The sequence below is a fragment of the Haliotis rufescens genome, unplaced genomic scaffold (genome assembly GCF_023055435.1).
Source record: "Haliotis rufescens isolate VD_foot unplaced genomic scaffold, xgHalRufe1.0.p SCAF_30, whole genome shotgun sequence".
NCBI classification, from domain to species: Eukaryota; Metazoa; Mollusca; class Gastropoda; order Lepetellida; family Haliotidae; genus Haliotis; species Haliotis rufescens.
The window spans coordinates 2,889,767-2,914,301 of record NW_025964002.1 but is presented as its reverse complement, the minus strand read 5'-3'; the positions used below and the strand labels follow the sequence as shown (position 1 = coordinate 2,914,301).

At 44.8% G+C, this 24,535-nt stretch overlaps 1 protein-coding gene across 1 annotated transcript; it reads right to left on the bottom strand.

The window, feature by feature from the left end:
- Positions 1–12,912: 12,912 nt before the first annotated feature.
- LOC125384510 lies at positions 12,913–22,022 on the bottom strand. Its single transcript, XM_048403994.1, has 2 exons — positions 18,882–22,022; positions 12,913–13,599 (listed from the first exon to the last, which is right to left on the bottom strand). The coding sequence occupies exons 1-2, from the start codon at positions 22,020–22,022 to the stop codon at positions 12,913–12,915; spliced, it is 3,828 nt and encodes a 1,275-aa protein (XP_048259951.1).
- Between the last annotated feature and the right edge of the window lie 2,513 nt (positions 22,023–24,535).

Sequence of the window (24,535 nt, the reverse complement as noted above, 5' to 3'; positions counted from 1 at the left end):
CACCACACCGCGTCTATTTCACGACAGTACAGCTCTAGACATTGATGTAACACCATACCGCGTCTATTTCACGACTGTACAGCTGTAGACTTTCATGTAACACCATACCGCGTCTATTTCACGACTGTACAGCTGTAGACATTGATGTAACACCATACCGCTTCTATTTGATGACAGTACACCCGTAGACATTGCTGTAACACCATACCGCGTCTATTTCACGACAGTACACCTGTAGACATTGATGTAACACCATACCGCGTCTATTTCACGACATTACACCTGTAGTTTGATGTAACACCACACCGCGTCTATTTCACGACAGTACAGCTCTAGACATTGATGTAACACCATACCGCGTCTATTTGACGACTGTACAGCTCTAGACATTGATGTAACACCATACCGCGTCTATTTGACGACAGTACAGCTGTAGACATTGATGTAACACCATACCTCATCTATTTGATGACAGTACACCTGTAGACATTGATGTAACACAATACCGCGTCTATTTCACGACAGTACACCCGTAGACATTGATGTAACACCATACCGTGTCTATTTGATGACAGTACACCTGTAGACATTAATGTAACACCATATCGCGTCTATTTCACGACAGTACACCTGTAGACATTGATGTCACACCACACCGCGTCTATTTCACGACAGTACAGCTGTAGACATTGATGTAACACCATACCGCGTCTATTTCACGATAGTACACCTGTAGACATTGATGTAACACCATACCGCGTCTATTTCACGACAGTACACCTGTAGACATTGATGTAACACCATACCGCGTCTATTTCACGACAGTACACCTGTAGATATTGCTGTAACACCATACCGCGTCTATTTCACGACAGTACAGCTGTAGTTTGATGTAACACCACACCGCGTCTATTTGACGACTGTACAGCTGTAGACATTGATGTAACGCCATACCGCGTCTATTTCACGATAGTACACCTGTAGACATTGATGTAACACCATACCGCGTCTATTTGACGACTGTACAGCTGTAGACATTGATGTAACACCATACCGCGTCTATTTCACGACAGTACACCTGTAGTTTTATGTAACACCACACCGCGTCTATTTCACGACAGTACAGCTCTAGACATTGATGTAACACCATACCGCGTCTATTTCACGACTGTACAGCTGTAGACTTTCATGTAACACCATACCGCTTCTATTTGATGACAGTACAGCTGTAGACATTGATGTAACACCATACCGCGTCTATTTGACGACATTACACCTGTAGACATTGATGTAACACCATACCGCGTCTATTTCACGACAGTACACCTGTAGACATTGCTGTAACACCATACCGCGTCTATTTCACGACAGTACAGCTGTAGTTTGATGTAACACCACACCGCGTCTATTTCACGACAGTACAGCTGTAGACATTGATGTAATACCACACCGCGTCTATTTCACGACTGTACAGCTGTAGACATTGATGTAACACCACACCGCGTCTATTTCACGACTGTACAGCTGTAGACATTGATGTAACACCATACCGCGTCTATTTGACGACTGTACAGCTGTAGACATTGATGTAACGCCATACCGCGTCTATTTCACGATAGTACACCTGTAGACATTGATGTAACACCATACCGCGTCTATTTGACGACAGTACACCTGTAGACATTGATGTAACACCATACCGCGTCTATTTCACGACAGTACACCTGTAGTTTTATGTAACACCACACCGCGTCTATTTCACGACAGTACAGCTCTAGACATTGATGTAACACCATACCGCGTCTATTTGACGACTGTACAGCTGTAGACTTTCATGTAACACCATACCGCTTCTATTTGATGACAGTACAGCTGTAGACATTGATGTAACACCATACCGCGTCTATTTGACGACAGTACACCTGTAGACATTGATGTAATACCATACCGCGTCTATTTCACGACAGTACACCTGTAGACATTGATGTAACACCACACCGCGTCTATTTCACGACAGTACAGCTGTAGACATTGATGTAACACCATACCGCGTCTATTTCACGACATTACACCTGTAGTTTGATGTAACACCATACCGCTTCTATTTGATGACAGTACACCCGTAGACATTGATGTAACACCATACCGCGTCTATTTGACGACTGTACACCTGTAGACATTGATGTAACACCATACCGCGTCTATTTCACGACATTACACCTGTAGTTTGATGTAACACCACACCGCGTCTATTTCACGACAGTACAGCTCTAGACATTGATGTAACACCATACCGCGTCTATTTGACGACTGTACAGCTCGAGACATTGATGTAACACCATATCGCGTCTATTTGACGACTGTACAGCTGTAGACATTGATGTAACACCATACCTCATCTATTTGATGACAGTACACCTGTAGACATTGATGTAACACCATACCGCGTCTATTTGACGACTGTACAGCTGTAGATATTGATGTAACACCATACCGCGTCTATTTGATGACAGTACACCTGTAGACATTGATGTAACACCATACCGCGTCTATTTCACGACAGTACACCCGTAGACATTGATGTAACACCATACCGTGTCTATTTGATGACAGTACACCTGTAGACATTGATGTAACACCATATCGCGTCTATTTGACGACAGTACACCTGTAGACATTGATGTAACACCACACCGCGTCTATTTCACGACAGTACAGCTGTAGACATTGATGTAACACCATACCGCGTCTATTTGACGACTGTACAGCTGTAGACATTGATGTAACACCATACCGCGTCTATTTCACGACTGTACAGCTGTAGACATTGATGTAACACCATACCGCTTCTATTTGATGACAGTACACCCGTAGACATTGCTGTAACACCATACCGCGTCTATTTGACGACAGTACACCTGTAGACATTGATGTAACACCATACCGCGTCTATTTCACGACATTACACCTGTAGTTTGATGTAACACCACACCGCGTCTATTTCACGACAGTACAGCTCTAGACATTGATGTAACACCATACCGCGTCTATTTGACGACTGTACAGCTCTAGACATTGATGTAACACCATACCGCGTCTATTTGACGACTGTACAGCTGTAGACATTGCAGTAACACCATACCGCGTCTATTTGATGACAGTACACCTGTAGACACTGATGTAACACCATACCGCGTCTATTTCACGACTGTACAGCCGTAGACATTGATGTAACACCATACCGCGTCTATTTCACGACAGTACACCTGTAGACATTGATGTAACACCATATCGCGTCTATTTCACGACTGTACACCTGTAGACATTGATGTAACACCATACCGCGTCTATTTGACGACTGTACAGCTGTAGATATTGATGTAACACCATACCGCGTCTATTTCACGACAGTACATCTGTAGACAATGATGTAACACCATACCGCGTCTATTTGACGACAGTACACCTGTAGACATTGATGTAACACCATACCTCATCTATTTGACGACAGTACACCTGTAGACATTGATGTAACACCATACCTCATATATTTGACGACTGTACAGCTGTAGATATTGATGTAACACCATACTGCGTCTATTTCACAACTTTACAGCTGTATACATTGATGTAACAACTTATCTCGTCTATTTGATGACAGTACACCTGAAAGCATTGATTAACACCATACCGCGTCTATTTCACAACTTTACAGCTGTAGACATTGATGTAACACCATACCGCGTCTATTTGACGACTGTACAGCTGTAGATATTGATGTAACACCATACCGCGTCTATTTCACGACTGTACAGCTGTAGACATTGATGTAACCCCATACCGCGTCTATTTCACGACAGTACACGCGCTGGTCTGGCGGAATCTCACAGGTTCTCTATCACGTGGGGTTGACGTATCGCATGTCGATGTATGGGGATACAGTAGACCACATACCAACCCTCCAGATGAAGCCAAAGTATGGGCGTTTTATTGGTTTTTGTAATGAAAATTATCGCCGTTTTACAGAATTCCAGCAAATGTACCCCAATGGCTGTCTTTTTGCTATAAGTTTTTGTTGTTTGTGATTTAAAGATAGATATTGTGTGGCGGCCTCATGGTTTATTACTGAGCGACGTGTTTATGTGCGTATTTGTTTCAGTTTCATCGCGCCAACGTGAAATAATATACAGCGCCTCCCTGCTCCGTAAACACAAAACAACGCTGCTCTGCAATAAACCACGGATTAAAATCCATATCTCAGTCTTTATTTATGCTCTGCAATAAAACCTCTTCAGATAACGAGTTGTTGCATGTTGTTTGACGCCGCATCATACAGCATTATTGCAATATGACTGCGACCCGCTGGTAAAGGTGTCTGCACCGAGCAAAGCAGTGACTGAACTGCGCGCCTTGTTGTCTATTTCAAAGGTATTTAAAGATCCCATGTTAGTTTAATCGCTTTTAACTCGTTGATGTGGTGCTTACACGGCAAACATAGACTTGTATGGGCCATCAGCTGGAAACTTCAACATTGATTTTCTCTCTCCCTTCCCTAACGTCAATAAACTCCAATAATGCTGGATTAAGTGCCATTTGAAGCAGTGACAGCCGTGTTCTATCGCTATACATGCTGTATATAGGACGTTAAACAACATTCGAGATTCGGTGATTATCCGTAACATGAGGTTACGATGGCCATAATGGTTGTTTAGGATGTACAGATATAGGCTGTATAGTAATGCATTAACATCGTCCAATCTTTGTCACATATACTGCTGTCACGTGATCCTGTGTTCAGCGCTCAGGTGACAAAGTTAGGCAACGTCTGTCACAGAGCTTCGTTTGTTTGTTCGTTGTTTAACGCCACACTCAGCAATATTCCAGCTATATGGGGGATGTCTGTAAATAATCGAGTCTGGACCAGACAATCCAGTGATTGATATCATGAGCATTTATCTACGCAATTGGGATACGGTGACTTGCATCAACCAAGTCAGCGAGCATGACCACCCGATCCCGCGAGTCGCCTGTTGCGGCAAGCATGGGTTGCTGAAGACCTATTCTGACGCGGACAATGTTTGTATGGTTGTCGTGTTCGGCAGCTTCGTGACTCCTGGTAGTTTCTAGGACTTCGGCCCTGCCCCACATATAATACACGCAGTGTCTCTTATCACCCAGCAGTGAATGGGTACCCGGTAGGATGAGATCGTAACGTCAGTATTAACCTTCAGCAAGTGGTATTGTCCCCATGGAGCTGAGAATGAAATCAACTACACAATGATCCATTGACCAGTGTAATAATATTGCAGAGGGCATGTGAACTAGGGGGATATAAGTAGATGATGACGTCATGTTTAACGACGATGTACCAGGCGATATATCTATGTGATGATTTAACATTGAGCAGAATATTCCTCACACGTAGTTATATGATTGTGATGAAGCAAATGCGATCTCGTACAAATTGACAAAAAAACACATTGTAGAATTTCACCATCAAAGTAAATTAGTTATCAGAAATTCATTTTCTACCGCCGTTCGCATCTTCTTAATGACACAGCTTAAAAAGAGAGCAACTCTGCCTTAAGGGTGCTTTTATAAGTCTGCACAGGGCATGGATGAAGTCACAATGTGATTCGTTTGTGGACCGAGGCCTTGGTGGATTGATCTTTGAGAGACACCTCATACATGTACAAATAAAGCTCGGCATTTCTTACAACCACCTGAGATCTCCAGGAGCACTGAAGTAATCAAACCCCCTCCGTGGACTCGCAACCTCTTTGCTAATGCATCCGGTCCTGGCAATACCAATTATTCTATCAACCCGAATTTGCTCCCAGGTCTTATTTTGTCTCCCAAAATATCCACGTATTTCAAAATGTTAAACAACCTTTGAAATCTGGACACAACGCTGGAGGCCTGGAGACATCTCTTCAATCAAAAGAAATGACGTTAGATATTGTAACGAAATTTGCCATACTTAAGTATAGGGGGAATGACTGCACTGTCATCAGAGTTTCTGAAGGTCAAATTATGATGGCCGTTTAAAGGCAGAACTCAAATGTGACAAAAAGGTTAACATACTTGATTGTCCATTTGATCACAAGCTGGTAAAGAAAAATAGCGTTCAGAAGAGTGCATGGAGTTGTTTTAAGCTATAACGGCTAAATGGCTTTGCGTGCCGACTGCAAGGTCTATAGAACTACGGAAAACATTGGGACATGGCCGATATGGCTATCTTCAAGTGGATGTGTATTACTGGACATCCTGGGTATGCTAGCGGTGGAGCAGGACACGCTTAAACAGTCCATCATACGACGCCGACCATATCCTAGGCACGTGTTTATGAATATCGATGACACCTGGTGTTCCTGTATATAGAACAAGTTCAAAGTGTTTCCCTCTTTTACTGCATATGTTGAACGTTAACCCCACCGAGTCATCAGTCTCGATTATCTGTTGTATCAGATTCCATTGAGGGGGGTGAAAGGCAATTTTATTTTGAAAATGATATGAATGGGTCTCTGAAAATCATTGATGACACCGGGTGTTCGCGACAAGTTGCATGATAGGAGCTATGTGTTCGTTGTCTAACGCCATTAAACGGCGTTCTGTAAACAAAGAGTCTGGACCAGAATATCGAGTGATCAGCATCATGAGCAATGCTTTGCGTACGACGCCACGCCCTCCAGCTCGTCACCAAGGCTGACCACCCGATCTATTAACGGAAGTGCCAGTGAGAGACATTTAGACCATCAGGAGCAGTGTACCACATTGCGAGCAGTTGTGGACAGGCTTACATTGGCCAAACATCAAGGCCCCTCCAAACCTGAATTAAAGAACATCAGACCTGTCTCAGTCTCCTCCTCAGACAGCTCTACCAGATCGTATCAGTGACAACGCAAGCAACAACATCCACTGGGACAACGTCAAAGCCTTTTCAACCAACCTCAAAGACTTCAAAATCAGAAAACAAGAGGCCATCGACATAAATGACCCCAAACATCAATCAACCGTGATCAAGGTTATTACATACCCCCTGCGTACCATCAGCTCATGAAAGACCCCAATCAGTCCTAATCCTTTTGTTTATACATCTGCCTTCATTGGTTTAGATGTTTACCCTTTAATGTACACGGGAGGCCTCTCCACTCTAGTGTAACGACATCCCAATCTACTCTACTGTATAAACGCTGCCTCCTACCTGTATATATGCTTGTCAACCATACTCTGCACACCAATTGCTTGATAACGGTGTTCGATAACCGCTTCTAATTTGAAGATGTTGTTCATCCATATCTCTTGTCCTTACTGAGTGAGGAGGTGTGAAACCTTCTCATGTGCAATTCTTTATTGTATGAGAGTGAGTGAGTGAATTGGGTTTAATGCCGCTTTTAACATTATTCCAGTTATATCACGGCGTGTCAACTTAATGTGGGAGGAAAGCCCGAAGTGATGCAGGTCTCAGACGTTTACCACTTCGGTGAAACCCACGAGCACGGGTATGGTGCTGACAAACCTAGAAACATAATCGGGGCGAACCGGGATTCGAACCCACAATCCTAGGCTTCTGGCGTGCCCAAGGGACGCAACTCTGCACAGCGAATCATCGCGGCGCCTTAGACGACTGGGCCACCCGTGCCCCCCATTGTAGGAGAGTCTAGAATGAAAATATCGTGGCCATGGCCTGAAGGTGTGTTAACGCCTGAATGTATTTCCGGTAAATAGAATACTTTAAAATGTGAAACATCAAAATATATATTTTAACCTTAATTTACAAATACAGTTTCGTTTCGTCAGATATGCTAGGCTAATCACTTGGATTCTATTAAGGGAGTCATCATCAATAAAATTTTGGTAAATATTTTTAAAGCTTGTATATTATTTTCATCAACATCCTTAAAGAGGTTGAACATAATGTTGATGTATCACATAAGACATTAACGACTCGTGGTCGTTGTTTATCGTACACTAAAACACTGCAGGGAGAATAAACCACTCGGGGCTGCGCCAATCATGGTTTATTCTCCCTGCAGTGTTATAAAATGAACTTCTTGATTATATTTTTTTATAATGTGAAACACTATGAACACTCATTTCCTCCAAATCGGTTATCACGAAACATCTGACCAACTGTCCAGGTTGAAAGTCCAGGTCGTATCACGAAGGCTCCCTTCTGTTGACTAACTGCGCTTGTCACGCCCAACACAAGTTGAGTGATGCGTATTTAAGGGCACGTCAACTGATATAGATGGCGATGTCATGATGGAGAAACTGCAGGCAACCCAGTAGATGTCAGATAAATAGGCGCAGATTACAAGGGGAACCTGTCGGGTCTAATATTATGACTGTATCCTATGTCCCTGAGATTTATATTCACACATACTTCACACAGCATTGGCACTTTTATCTAAGAAAAGTTCAAATTATTTTAAGGAATTATTTCATTTTTTAAAATGTATTTCTGAATAACTAAGGGGCACGGGTGGCCCAGTCGTCTAAGGCGCCGCGATTCGCTGTGCACAGTTGCGTCCCTTGGGCACGCCAAAAACCTATGATTGTGGGTTCGAATCCCGGTTCGCCCCGATTATGTTTCTAGGTTTGTCAGCACCATACCCGTGCTCGTGGGTTTCATCGAAGTGGTAAACGTCTGAGACCTGCATCACTTGGGGCTTTCCTTCCACATTAAGTTGACACGCCGTGATATAACTGGAATAATGTTAAAAGCGGCGTTAAACCCAACTCACTATCAACTAATGATGACCTCAGGCTTCAATGAGGCCTTGAGTGTCTTCATCCTGATCAAACAACATTTGAGCAAGAGTCGTATGTCTTTCTTTGAAAACTGCTCAGGAAGAACATGGCCGATTGTACCTCAAAAGTTGTAAAATGTGGACACCCAAAGCTTGACCTGCTGGAAAACTGCGTCACAAAAAGGGAAAATGAACTTTGGAAAACTGAAGCGATGCCTCTTGTCATACAGTGTCGTGGAGAGTTTGTTGTCACTCTGTATCTTTATGCACAGATCTAAATATGAAACACATAAGGAGGCTGTGATATATATGCTGAAGAGTGGCTTGAGCGCTGTTTTAACACGTTTTTGTAAGATAGTATTGAGTTTACATTACACCCAAAACACATTGAAGCTTTTCCTTAAAATCAATATTATTATTATGTCAATATACATGATAGTCTTTGGTTACCAATTTAGCCCCAGACTCTCTGTGATCCTACAGAAACCTATGATTGTGGGTTCGAATCCCGGTCCGCCCCGATTATGTTTCTAGGTTTGTCAGCACCATACCCGTGCTCGTGGGTTTCACTGACGTGGTTAACGTCTGAGACCTGCATCACTTCGGGCTTTCCTCCCACATTAAGCTGACACGCCGCAATATAACTGGAATACTGTTAAAAGCGGCGTTAAACCCAACTCACTCACTCACTCACTCACTCACTGTAAGCGGGTTCTCAATCCCCGACGGCGTGGATCGTTTCCACAACATCACTGGATTGTCTGGTTCAAACTCTATTATATACAGGTCGCCGTCATATACCTTGAATATTGCAGAGTGAGACGCTAAGCAACAAACAAAGAAAAACATCAACATTATAATTGGAGACATTGACATTTAGATTGGAAGAGACAAGAATAATTATTCCTTTGGGAAAGGTCTAATTCATTTTTGAGACAATCATTTAGAGTACCTCTGGTGAAAGAACTCCCGTGGACGTCACGCTGGTCCCATGACGCCATCGAGCTTTTAGATCTTTGATAAATGGTCATTTGATCTTACTGATGAATTTTATCTTGTGATAGATAGCGGACAAAAAGTAAAGACGGTTAATTCGTGATGGAAAAGGAATTGCTTTCTCGTCCTATGATCAGCGATTATTTGCTTCCCAAGACTAGGGAAGTACCTTAGGTACCACAGTTCTTTTCTTCAGATGTTTAAAAAGACATCTTAGATGTGAGATAATCTTATAAGATGGTACTTTCGACCACGTCTGCATGTAAAGAAATACGAAATACATACAAAATCACAATATATACTTTTTAAAAACGTTACAGCTGAGTTCTTCTTCTTTAGGTCGACAAGACCCAAGGACAAATAAAGGTCAGAACGTCCTCACCCCACTGAACATTGCATGACCCAAATACAATAGTGGACGTATTTCATAAGTACTCTCATTTGTTAAATAATAGGTAGGTACGGATAATGGTAGTGTTAAATGATTTTATTAATAGAATATCAACATGAATGCACATTCGAATATATGTTTACGTAATCAAATAAATATTATGATAATATAAGTATGGCGAGTTCTAATGACATTTCAATTAAGACATTGAGTCATTTCAATCTAAACAATAATTGCCTGAATTAAATCTAATCACAAGTAAATCTATTCCATGCTTGGAGGGTAGCGTTGTGGTGAAAGCGTTTACTCGTCACGCCGCCCTGGGTCCGATTCCCGAATGGGTACAATGTGTGAAACCAATTTCTGTTGTCCCCCGTCATGATATCCCTGGAATATTGTTAAAAGCGGCGTAAAACCATAATCACTCATGAGGATGACTACGGGTGCGACGCAGGTGAGATTGCCTGCCTTACCGGTGACAGTTGAAGTTTCAGTCAATCGCCAGTTGGTCCTGAATAAATGCTACTGCCATTAACTCCAGCACACCTTTCTTTCTCATGTATTCAGTCGTCCATGATCATTGTTGATTCACAACACCACCTGCAAGGTCCATGTAATGTTCCGTGTAGAGATATTAACCAACACTGAAGCGTGATTTGTGTGGCCATGGGAACCTTTTACTATTGACAATTGAGTGTTGCAACTGGTCGATACGAGTATTATCGGTTTCAATAGTGCATGGGTCCTTGCTCAAATCTTGAATAGTTGTGTATGAATATATACTTCAATAATACTTTCTTGGCTATAAAATAATATTAACACCAAACTGAAATGTATGTTTTGTTCATTTGCACTTTCATTACATGTGTGTGGAGGTTCCCCGACCTAGTTAAATGTCTGTATGTTCCAGCGGCATACAACCCAACGGACTTGTATCTAAATGCGGTGACATATTTGTCAAATTCAATCATGTCCTTGACATGGCATTCCCTTGTAAATCAAACCCCAATCGGTCAGACGAATGTGCGGTTATATGAGACGTCTCGTCTATCGTCCCCCTATCTGCAGATGGCGAGCGTACATCCTCGCGGACATAATGAATTAGTCTAGCTTGGAGCTGATGCCCCGGAAGAGCCCTGCTTGGAAACCGCATTTGGTTTTCTATTGCTGTTATGGTGCGTCTGGTGTGATAGCCCTCCAGTGGTCTTCTCTTGCTGTGATGGCTGCGTCTGGTGTGATAGCCCTCTAGTGGTCTTCTCTTGCTGTGATGGCTGCGTCTGGTGTGACAGCCCTCTAGTGGTTTTCTCTTGCTGTGATGGTTGAGTCTGGTGTGATAGCCCTCTAGTGGTCTTCTCTTGCTGTGATGGCTGCGTCTGGTGTGACAGCCCTCTAGTGGTTTTCTCTTGCTGTGATGGTTGAGTCTGGTGTGACAGCCCTCTAGTGGTTTTCTCTTGCTGTGATGGTTGAGTCTGGTGTGATAGCCCTCTAGTGGTCTTCTCTTGCTGTGATGGCTGCGTCTGGTGTGACAGCCCTCTAGTGGTCTTCTCTTGCTGTGATGGTTGAGTCTGGTGTGACAGCCCTCTAGTGGTCTTCTCTTGCCGTGATGGTTGAGTCTGGTGTGACAGCCCTCTAGTGGTCTTCTCTTGCTGTGATGGTTGAGTCTGGTGTGACAGCCCCCTAGTGGTCTTCTCTTGCTGTGATAGTTGCGTCTGGTGTGATAGCACTCTAGTGGTCTTCTCTTGCTGTGATGGTTGAGTCTGGTGTGACAGCACTCTAGTGGTCTTCTCTTGCTGTGATGGTGCGTCTGGTGTGATAGCCCTCTAGTGGTCTTCTCTTGCTGTGATGGTGCGTCTGGTGTGATAGCCCTCTAGTGGTCTTCTCTTGCTGTGATGGGGCGTCTGGTGTGACAACCCTCTAGTGGTCTTCTCTTGCTGTGATGGTTGAGTCTGGTGTGACAGCCCTCTAGTGGTCTTCTCTTGCCGTGATGGTTGAGTCTGGTGTGACAGCCCTCTAGTGGTCTTCTCTTGCTGTGATGGTTGAGTCTGGTGTGACAACCCTCTAGTGGTCTTCTCTTGCTGTGATGGTTGAGTCTAGTGTGATAGCCCTCTGGTGGTCTTCTCTTGCTGTGATGGTGCGTCTGGTGTGACAGCCCTCTAGTGGTCTTCTCTTGCTGTGATGGGGCGTCTGGTGTGACAGCCCTCTAGTGGTCTTCTCTTGCTGTGATGGTTGAGTCTGGTGTGATAGCCCTCTAGTGGTCTTCTCTTGCTGTGATGGCTGCGTCTGATGTGACACCCCTCTAGTGGTCTTCTCTTGCTGTGATGGGGCGTCTGGTGTGACAGCCCTCTAGTGGTCTTCTCTTGCTGTGATGGTTGAGTCTGGTGTGATAGCCCTCTAGTGGTCTTCTCTTGCTGTGATGGCTGCGTCTGGTGTGACAGCCCTCTAGTGGTCTTCTCTTGCTGTGATGGTTGAGTCTGGTGTGACAGCCCTCTAGTGGTCTTCTCTTGCTGTGATGGCTGCGTCTGGTGTGATAGCCCTCTAGTGGTCTTCTCTTGCCGTGATGGTGCGTCTGGTGTGACAACCCTCTGGTGGTCTTCTCTTGCCGTGATGGTGCGTCTGGTGTGACAGCCGCCTATAGGTCTTCTCTTGCTGTGATGGTTGAGTCTGGTGTGACAACCCTCTAGTGGTCTTCTCTTGCTGTGATGGTTGAGTCTAGTGTGATAGCCCTCTGGTGGTCTTCTCTTGCTGTGATGGTGCGTCTGGTGTGACAGCCCTCTAGTGGTCTTCTCTTGCTGTGATGGGGCGTCTGGTGTGACAGCCCTCTAGTGGTCTTCTCTTGCTGTGATGGTTGAGTCTGGTGTGATAGCCCTCTAGTGGTCTTCTCTTGCTGTGATGGCTGCGTCTGATGTGACAACCCTCTAGTGGTCTTCTCTTGCTGTGATGGTTGAGTCTGGTGTGATAGCCCTCTAGTGGTCTTCTCTTGCTGTGATAGTTGCGTCTGGTGTGATAGCCCTCTAGTGGTCTTCTCTTGCTGTGATGGTTGAGTCTGGTGTGATAGCCCTCTAGTGGTCTTCTCTTGCTGTGATGGTTGAGTCTGGTGTGATAGCCCTCTAGTGGTCTTCTCTTGCTGTGATGGTTGAGTCTGGTGTGATAGCCCTCTAGTGGTCTTCTCTTGCTGTGATAGTTGCGTCTGGTGTGATAGCCCTCTAGTGGTCTTCTCTTGCTGTGATGGTTGAGTCTGGTGTGATAGCCCTCTAGTGGTCTTCTCTTGCTTTGATGGTTGAGTCTGGTGTGATAGCCCTCTAGTGGTCTTCTCTTGCTGTGATGGCTGCGTCTGATATGACAGCCCTCTAGTGGTCTTCTCTTGCTGTGATAGTTGCGTCTGGTGTGACAGCCCTCTAGTGGTCTTCTCTTGCTGTTATGGTGCGTCTGGTGTGATAGCCCTCTAGTGGTCTTCTCTTGCTGTTATGGTTGAGTCTGGTGTGACAGCCCTCTAGTGGTCTTCTCTTGCTGTGATGGTTGAGTCTGGTGTGACAGCCCCCTAGTGGTCTTCTCTTGCTGTGATGGTTGAGTCTGGTGTGACAGCCCCCTAGTGGTCTTCTCTTGCTGTGATGGTTGAGTCTGGTGTGACAGCCCTCTAGTGTTTACTCTTGCTGTGATGGTTGAGTCTGGTGTGACAGCCCCCTAGTGGTCTTCTCTTGCTGTGATGGTGCGTCTGGTGTGACAGCCCTCTAGTGGTCTTCTCTTGCTGTGATGGTTGAGTCTGGTGTCACAGCCCTCTAGTGGTCTTCTATTGCCGTGATGGTGCGTCTTGTGTGACAGCCCTCTAGTGGTCTTCTCTTGCTGTGATGGCTGCGTCTGATGTGACAGCCCTCTAGTGGTCTTCTCTTGCCGTGATGGTGCGTCTGGTGTGACAGCCCTCTAGTGGTCTTCTATTGATGTGATGGCTGCGTCTGGTGTGATAGCCCTCTTATGGTCTTCTATTGCTGTGATGGTGCGTCTGGCGTGATAGCCCTCTAGTGGTCTTCTCTTGCTGTGATGGTTCAGTCTGGTGTGATAGCCCTCTAGTGGTCTTCTCTTGCTGTGATAGTTGAGTCTGGTGTGACAGCCCTCTAGTGGTTTTCTCTTGCTGTGATGGTTGAGTCTGGTGTGATAGCCCTCTCGTGGTCTTCTCTTGCTGTTATGGTGCGTCTGGTGTGATAACCCTCTGGTGGTCTTCTCTTGCTGTGATAGTTGCGTCTGGTGTGATAGCCCTCTAGTGTTTTTCTCTTGCTGTGATAGTTGCGTCTGGTGTGATAGCCCTCTAGTGGTCTTCTCTTGCTGTTATGGTGCGTCTGGTGTGACAGCCCCCTAGTGGTCTTCTCTTGCTGTGATGGTTGAGTCTGGTGTGACAGCCCTCTAGTGGTCTTCTCTTGCTGTGATAGTTGCGTCTGGTGTGACAGCCCTCTAGTGTTTTCTCTTGCTGTGATGGTTGAGTCTGGTGTGATAGCCCTCTAGTGGTCTTCTCTTGCTGTTATGGTGCGTCTGGTGTGATAACCCTCTAGTGGTCTTCTCTTGCTGTGATAGTTGCGTCTGGTGTGATAGCCCTGTAGTGTTTTTCTCTTGCTGTGATAGTTGCGTCTGGTGTGATAGCCCTCTAGTGTTTTCTCTTGCTGTGATGGTTGAGTCTGGTGTGATAGCCCTCTAGTGGTCTTCTCTTGCTGTGATGGTTGAGTCTGGTGTGATAGCCCTCTAGTGGTCTTCTCTTGCTGTGATGGTTGAGTCTGGTGTGATAACCCTCTAGTGGTCTTCTCTTGCTGTGATGGTTGAGTCTGGTGTGACAACCCTCTAGTGGTCTTCTCTTGCTGTGATGGTGTGTCTGGTGTGACAGCCCTCTGGTGGTCTTCTCTTGCTGTGATGGTTGAGTCTGGTGTGATAACCCTCTGGTGGTCTTCTCTTGCTGTGATACTTGCGTCTGGTGTGACAGCCCTCTAGTGTTTTTCTCTTGCTGTGATAGTTGCGTCTGGTGTGATAGCCCTCTAGTGGTCTTCTCTTGCTGTTATGGTGCGTCTGGTGTGACAGCCCCCTAGTGGTCTTCTCTTGCTGTGATGGTTGAGTCTGGTGTGACAGCCCTCTAGTGGTCTTCTCTTGCTGTGATAGTTGCGTCTGGTGTGACAGCCCTCTAGTGTTTTCTCTTGCTGTGATGGTTGAGTCTGGTGTGATAGCCCTCTAGTGGTCTTCTCTTGCTGTGATGGTTGAGTCTGGTGTGATAGCCCTCTAGTGGTCTTCTCTTGCTGTGATGGTTGAGTCTGGTGTGATAACCCTCTAGTGGTCTTCTCTTGCTGTGATGGTTGAGTCTGGTGTGACAACCCTCTAGTGGTCTTCTCTTGCTGTGATGGTGTGTCTGGTGTGACAGCCCTCTGGTGGTCTTCTCTTGCTGTGATGGTTGAGTCTGGTGTGATAACCCTCTGGTGGTCTTCTCTTGCTGTGATAGTTGCGTCTGGTGTGACAGCCCTCTAGTGGTCTTCTCTTGCTGTGATGGTTGCGTCTGGTGTGACATGCTAATACATGGTAATACAGTCCAGATTTACAGATAAGAAAATAGACTGATATGGATTAACATGTATATGACAGGACCTAGTGATCAAATCATCTTATATTTCACTCCATCTCTACAACTGTATATATTTGTCATCTACATCGTACAGGTCTGAACATCTATAATAAAGAGGGCCGATAAACCTCCGGGTATTCTTGTTTTGACACACTGCATCCGTGGTGTAGCAGACAGAGCGTCTGCCCGGAGACCAGTAGGTCAGTGGTTCGATCCCCTGGTCGCGTCATACCCAAAGAAGACACAATATGGTCCATGTTGTTACCCCGCCTTGAGCTCGGCTAAAACAAGGACTTGTCGGCTCGGAGTCAGTGTACTGTGTCTGAGTGGGCTATTCTTGTTAAAACTGCGGCAAGGTGTCTCAGTGGGACGTATCAAGTCAGATAACGATGAGACTCGGGGATTACATGGACACTCGGAAACACATATATCTTCAGTCTTCACCGCAGAGCGAAGTGTGGGTCTGGAGGTTTTGGGTTTTTAGTTAGAAATAGTAATTTAAAGGAATATGATGTATCTGTGTTAGATTGAGTATGTGGTTGAAATTGATGCATAAGCAGAATTACACTTGTTTCTGTGCATGAGTGCGTCATTTACCACCAGAATATTCCTCTGGAGACATTGACTGCTGTTGATTTTTACACCACTCTTTTATCACAGGTAGCAAAATATTATTTATGATATTAGGTATATATGTGGTGATTTTAACAGCAGAATGGGTGATCTATAACTTGTTACCTGAACGACACATTGTTGATGAGTCAAGAAATAATTATGGACATCTTCTATCAGATTTTCTGATAAACACGAACTTTGTGTTGTTAATGGTCGTGCATGTAGGAAGAATGATTATACCTGTTTATCCGGAAAGGTTGTCTCTGTGGTCGATTATTGCCTTTGTTCTTACGAACAATTAGATCAATATATGATTTTAATGTGACACGTGCATCTCATCGTCTACAGAGTTCGGGCTGTGTTGCAAGTGTGGACCCAAAGGCCCTATCAGCGGTGGATCATTCCTTCCTGTCATGTTCCCCATGAGTTCCCTAAGGATGAAGCCGAGGAGGAAAAGTTCATGATGACGCTATTTGTGAAGTATGACATCACATTAGTACCAGAAACTTGCTTGACCTCAAGTGATTGTAAACAGGCTCCTTTAACGACACCTGAAAAACGTGAATCATCCAAAAGCCGTCAAACAGACATAGAAGGTGCATATAATACATTTGTGTCAACGGTGATAAAGGAAATAGACATTTCTTTACCTACGAGAACTGTACATATATCATCTGGGAGGGGAAAGAGGAAGACTAGACGAAAACCATGGTGGACTGATGTTCTAACTGATATGTGGAATGAAGTGTGTGCGTCAGAACGTGAGTGGTCATGGAGTTATGAAACGTAGGTTAAGAGAGCTATACAAGCTAAAGAGAAAGAGATTCGATTCGGAACTGAAACGAGCTAAAAGTCGACACAACAATGACAGGATATCAGAATTAGAGAACTTGTGTGACGGAAATAAGAACGAATTCCGGAAGCAGATCGGGAAAGTTGGCCTGGGACGGAAGAGACTACAGAATATCCCTAAAGAGGTGAGGTTACCTGACGGGACACTGACTACAAATCAAGACTTGCTAAACTGTAACCACGCTGAAGATACTGTCGTAGAGTGTAACAACGACAACGAACATATTTCGAACTCTGTAAATCTTAACCAACTTATTTCTTTGGAAGAAATGAATCACTTAGATGTGCCAGTAGGGGAAAGTCGACCGGATATGATTGCATACCCAGTGATGTCCTGAAAAACTAAACTTGTTTCTATGTAGACTTTTCAACATGGGTTTCATGTATGGACATATACTATAGCATGGAAGACAGAGTATCATCAATCCTTTTCCAAAATCATCGTCAGCAGACAGATATGATCTCCTATCAAATAGAGGTTTTTCCCTTACCAACACATCTTACAAGTGTATTGCAATGTTCTGAATTCAAGACTGTACAAACAGGCTGAGAGTTAAAACCTATTGTGTGATGAACAGAACGGTTTCAGGAAAGGAAGATCCACCGTAGAACATGTATCAGAGCGCTCATCGAAACCAGGAAGTCACTGAAGAAGTCAACTGTGCTGGCCTTCATAGATTTCAAAAAGGCGTACGATTGTATAGACATGTCTGTGTTATAGAAGAGACTATCTGATCTGGGTATAACAGGAAAGACGTATAACGCTATTGTCTCATTATACGAGAGTGTTAAATGCAGAGTAAGATTAAATGGACATTTCACCGAGTGGGTTACGGTACATGTGGATTAAAACAGGGGTGCCTTCTTTCCCCACTCCTATTTATTACCCACTGCTGGACTTTACCCACAACTGGTGAAGTGAACATGATGGCAGTGAACAAGGATAAATCAAAGGTGATGCATTGTAGAAACATGTCAACTGCTAAAACGGACTGTGTTTTCAGATGTGGGGAAACGACTTTAGATGTAGTGGATAGTTATTGGTATCTAGGACTTCGAATAACAGAACATCTAGATTATACCAGGATGGCGAAGGCAGCGACAAACTCGGCCAGCAGGGCACTGGCGGCATGAGGTATTACACCTACACCAAGCTGTATGACTCTCGTGTGTACAACTATCGAATATGGATTAGCGATACGGGGGAGCAGCAACGTAGCACTGGTAAGCACAGTATAAAATTGAGCCATGAAGTTTTTTTAAGAGTGTGAAGAAACACGCTCCAAATGCATCTGTACAATGGGATTAGGAGTGGACACCACCGGAAGTGAGATTGTGGGGAAGCGTGATGCGTGTCTGTACAAGATGTAACAGTCTGAACAGACAGAGGCTGGCATATAAACTGTTCCAGTGGTCCTGACGAAAGGCTCTGAATAAAAGAAAAACTGGATCAAACGAGTTGAAATTGAAATTACTAAACTTGTTAGAACTGTTTGATATAAATAATGGATTCAAAGCCAAGAATGTGGTTGCGACTGTTAAAAACCTTATAATCAGCACTTTCATTGGTGATTAGAAGCAGAAGCTTGGATGTTCAGACGAGGCAAGGGAGGTAATAAACTTCGACAGTATCGAACCTTCAAGTCTGACTTCGGAGCTGAATCATACTTGAGATATTACATACCAAGGAGCCAAAGCGAGCTCTCTCCTTGTTCAGATGTGGAGCAGCACGGTACTGCAACAAACCGGTTGAAGACATGTGACACACCAAGGAGCCAAAGCGAGCTCTCTCCTTGTTCAGATGTGGAGCAGCACGGTACTGCAACAAACCGGTTGAAGACATGTGACACACCAAGGAGCCAAAGCGAGCTCTCTCCTTGTTCAGATGTGGAGCAGCACGGTACTGCAACAAACCGGTTGAAGACATGTGACACACCAAGGAGCCAAGGCGAGCTCTCTCCCTGTTCAGATGTGGAGCAGCATGGTACTGTAACAAACCGGTTGAAGACATGTGACACACAAAGGAGCCAAGGCGAGCTCTCTCCTTGTTCAGATGTGGAGCAGCATGGTACTGCAACAAACCGGTTGAAGACATGTGACACACCAAGGAGCCAAAGCGAGCTCTCTCCTTGTTCAGATGTGGAGCAGCACGGTACTGCAACAAACCGGTTGAAGACATGTGACACACCAAGGAGCCAAGGCGAGCTCTCTCCCTGTTCAGATGTGGAGCAGCATGGTACTGTAACAAACCGGTTGAAGACATGTGACACACAAAGGAGCCAAGGCGAGCTCTCTCCTTGTTCAGATGTGGAGCAGCATGGTACTGCAACAAACCGGTTGAAGACATGTGACACACCAAGGAGCCAAAGCGAGCTCTCTCCTTGTTCAGATGTGGAGCAGCACGGTACTGCAACAAACCGGTTGAAGACATGTGACACACCAAGGAGCCAAGGCGAGCTCTCTCCCTGTTCAGATGTGGAGCAGCATGGTACTGCAACAAACCGGATGAAGACATGTGACACACCAAGGAGCCAAGGCGAGCTCTCTCCTTGTTCAGATGTGGAGCACCACGATACTGCAACAAACCGGTTGAAGACATGTGACACACCAAGGAGCCAAGGCGAGCTCTCTCCCTGTTCAGATGTGGAGCAGCATGGTACTGCAACAAACCGGTTGAAGACATGTGACACACCAAGGAGCCAAGGCGAGCTCTCTCCTTGTTCAGATGTGGAGCAGCATGGTACTGTAACAAACCGGTTGAAGACATGTGACACACCAAGGAGCCAAGGCGAGCTCTCTCCTTGTTCAGATGTGGAGCAGCATGGTACTGCAACAAACCGGTTGAAGACATGTGACACACCAAGGAGCCAAGGCGAGCTCTCTCCTTGTTCAGATGTGGAGCAGCATGGTACTGCAACAAACCGGTTGAAGACATGTGACATACCAAGGAGCCAAGGCGAGCTCTCTCCTTGTTCAGATGTGGAGCACCACGATACTGCAACAAACCGGTTGAAGACATGTGACACACCAAGGAGCCAAAGCGAGCTCTCTCCTTGTTCAGATGTGGAGCACCACGATACTGCAACAAACCGGTTGAAGACATGTGACACACCAAGGAGCCAAGGCGAGCTCTCTCCTTGTTCAGATGTGGAGCAGCATGGTACTGCAACAAACCGGTTGAAGACATGTGACACACCAAGGAGCCAAGGCGAGCTCTCTCCTTGTTCAGATGTGGAGCAGCACGGTACTGCAACAAACCGGTTGAAGACATGTGACACACCCAGGAGCCAAGGCGAGCTCTCTCCCTGTTCAGATGTGGAGCAGCATGGTACTGCAACAAACCGATTGAAGACATGTGATATACCAAGGAGCCAAGACGAACTCTCTCCCTGTTCAGATGTGGAGCAGCACGGTACTGCAACAAACCGGTTGAAGACATGCGACATACCAAGGTGCCAAGGCGAGCTCTCTCCCTGTTCAGATGTGGAACAGCACGGTACTGCAACAAACCGGTTGAAGACATGTGACACACCAAGGAGCCAAGGCGAGCTCTCTCCCTGTTCAGATGTGGAGCAGCATGGTACTGTAACAAACCGGTTGAAGACATGTGACACACCCAGGAGCCAAGGCGAGCTCTCTCCCTGTTCAGATGTGGAGCAGCATGGTACTGCAACAAACCGGTTGAAGACATGTGACACACCAAGGAGCCAAGGCGAGCTCTCTCCCTGTTCAGATGTGGAGCAGCATGGTATTGCAACAAACCGGTTGAAGACATGTGACACACCAAGGAGCCAAGGCGAGCTCTCTCCTTGTTCAGATGTGGAGCAGCATGGTACTGTAACAAACCGGTTGAAGACATGTGACACACCCAGGAGCCAAGGCGAGCTCTCTCCCTGTTCAGATGTGGAGCAGCATGGTACTGTAACAAACCGGTTGAAGACATGTGACACACCAAGGAGCCAAGGCGAGCTCTCTCCCTGTTCAGATGTGGAGCAGCATGGTATTGTAACAAACCGGTTGAAGACATGTGACACACCAAGGAGCCAAGGCGAGCTCTCTCCCTGTTCAGATGTGGAGCAGCATGGTACTGTAACAAACCGGTTGAAGACATGTGACACACCAAGGAGCCAAGGCGAGCTCTCTCCCTGTTCAGATGTGGAGCAGCATGGTACTGCAACAAACCGGTTGAAGACATGTGACACACCAAGGAGCCAAGGCGAGCTCTCTCCCTGTTCAGATGTGGAGCAGCATGGTACTGTAACAAACCGGTTGAAGACATGTGACACACCCAGGAGCCAAGGCGAGCTCTCTCCTTGTTCAGATGTGGAGCACCACGATACTGCAACAAACCGGTTGAAGAAATGTGACACACCAAGGAGCCAAGGCGAGCTCTCTCCTTGTTCAGATGTGGAGCAGCATGGTACTGCAACAAACCGGTTGAAGACATGTGACACACCAAGGAGCCAAGGCGAGCTCTCTCCTTGTTCAGATGTGGAGCAGCACGGTACTGCAACAAACCGGTTGAAGACATGTGACACACCCAGGAGCCAAGGCGAGCTCTCTCCCTGTTCAGATGTGGAGCAGCATGGTACTGCAACAAACCGATTGAAGACATGTGATATACCAAGGAGCCAAGACGAACTCTCTCCCTGTTCAGATGTGGAGCAGCACGGTACTGCAACAAACCGGTTGAAGACATGCGACATACCAAGGTGCCAAGGCGAGCTCTCTCCCTGTTCAGATGTGGAACAGCACGGTACTGCAACAAACCGGTTGAAGAACGAACTGTTTCGACTGTCCGGGTCCTGTGGAGGATGAGATGCATGTGTTACTCTAGCGTCCACTCTACAAGCAGTTAACAATAGCTGTGTTTGCACTATGTTGTCAGTTTAATCTTGAATTTATTACAGCCCCTGACGAATCTTTTTCCAAATATTCATGTCTTGCCCAAATACTATGAAAGTTTGTGCCAAGACCTGTAAGTATGTAATAGATTATAGGAGTACGCGTGTGCTCAGACAGTATGGATGATTACATTGTGCATTATATTTTATACTAAATATTATATGTTTATAATTACGTCTCTCATAATCCCGTAAGGGATGGCTGAGTTATATATTGTTAGTAAATGTTGTTTTTTATCTGTACCTGGGGTAAGACGAAAATAGAATAATCTGTCTGTCTGTCTGTTTGTCTGTTTGTCTGTTTGTCTGTCTGACTGTCTGTCTACATAATGACGCAGTAGTTTGATGTCTTGTGTTCAAACGGTGCTAAAGAATGACATTATCTACTTGGATTTTTCCGTTGTCGCTTTAAGTGTCTGGAAGTGTATTTGTGATGATAATGGTGGACAATTGCGACTGTTTTTCAATATGGATATGGATATAGTCTGCCGAGAAGGAATTAATTACTGACAGATTACCCCTCGGACGTTTATGGCCCCGTAAGTGGATTAAGCATTCTAATTGATAAAGTACGATTATTCATTGACTGCAAAATATGAATTACACATCTAATAAATTGTCTCCAATACGTAGTTTCTATATTCGATGGCGTTTCTATGTCGCGTCCGTTCATATCATATTTGGGCGGTCAGGTAGCCTTGTGGTTAAAGCGTGCGCTCGTCACGCCGAAGACCCGGGTTCGATTCCCATCATCAGTACAATGTGTGAATCCAATTTCTGGTTTCACCCCCCGCCATCCTGCTGAAATAGTGCTAAAAGCGGCGTAATCCGCACTCACTCACTCACTCACTCAATGAAAAATGATGGACGAAAACATCTAATTTTCATGTCGGTTTTTATACTGTGTGTGCATTCAAATAGTGGACCATGGATCACACCAGCCTATAATGTAACACCATTATACAAAGATACCATGTTGCTGGGAATGTGTATCTAAACCACTGTGCTTGTTACTACCCGACATCCACTGATGGCCAACACGCTGAGAGTCACGCCTACACATATACAGTAACATTCTTACATAATCCGATCATGATTTTGCACTGGCCATCACAACATACAACATCGCCGTCAGATTACAGATTAAAGAAAATCATTGGCATTTATATACGCCCGTTTCCCAAACCTTTAAACTGTTATCGATTAAAAGTGTATAGTGTATACAAGTAGAATTTCTCTATTTCAGGCCATTGCTATTTCAGTTATGTCACAGCGTGACAGCTTGATGTGGAGGAAAAACATGATTCTGAGATCCTGGCACGTCTAAGGGACGCAATTGTGAACAGCGAACTGGGGCACCTCAGACGACTGGCTCTCTCACTCTTCCACTCTTTCACTCTCTCTCACCTAGCTTCGTAGGTTTGATGAAATTGGAACAAGAAGGTATTCCTTCCTGAAGATAATTCATTATAGCGCCTGAGTTAACTCCTGTCTACGTTTTCAATCTGCCAATTTTCCACTCTTGACCCTATGTGTGAGCATTTAACCATATGCTGACAGTCTTCAGCTCCATGGCTTCCTGTCTTCAGTTTTTTCAAGGTCCTGACTCAACAAAAATAACCGCGTTTGGAACTGTCCCATTCTGACAGAAGGAACTGCGAATATTTACACATTTCCATTTAAATTGTATTTGTCGTTTTAGATGCTTTAAAGTTTAGTTTCGAATTAAATTCAGTGGATTGTAAATTAACGACACACCCCTTTAAATGACAAAAATGTATCATCAGTGAATTAATGTTGATTGAACTATGGGGAGACTGACATCTCAACAAGAAAGAGTCACATCTAATAAAACATTCTTGAGGATAGCCACTATTACTTTTCCTTTAAGTATACTTGTCCTTCCATCAATAAGTATGGTATTTCTGTAACCATACACAACGTGTTCTTAACGTCAGTCCTGCATACAAGTCCAACCATCTCTCACGCTTGTCAAGTGTAACTTTGTTGGACAGAAAGAACATTGATCGATACGTATCTTTTTTGTATAGGTTTGAAAACATCTATTGCTTTTCTTATACGATACTATACGAACGATAGCACTCACTTCTGAAGAGAATTCAAAAGAGTATTTGTACTCTGCCGCGGGATTCCTACGCGAGTTTCATTATTTCATTTTCCAAAAACGTTTTTAATATGCCGCATGATGAAAAGTAATAATATGTGTTCAAATATTTAAAGAATATGCTTGCCTTGGAGAATTAACTGTTTGACCAACGACAACGCGGAGCGTGACTAAATTCATTTTTCGCAAATACGAAAACAACGGAGACGGTTCCAGATTGTAATAAGGATGATCCCCTTTCCCAAAATAACTTATTAATAATGCGGTCTAGACGTCTATATTATCAAAGAAAAAAGAACAAAACTCGAT

Bases quoted from the DNA above. Each gene is read 5' to 3' on its own strand.
- LOC125384510 (XM_048403994.1), bottom strand. From the start codon at position 22,022: ATGCATCTCATCCTCCACAGGACCCGGACAGTCGAAACAGTTCGTTCT. The intron at 13,600-18,881 runs GTATGTAATATC...CAACCATAACAG, and splicing joins GAGCTCGCTTTGGCTCCTTG to CAAGAGAAGACCACTAGAGG.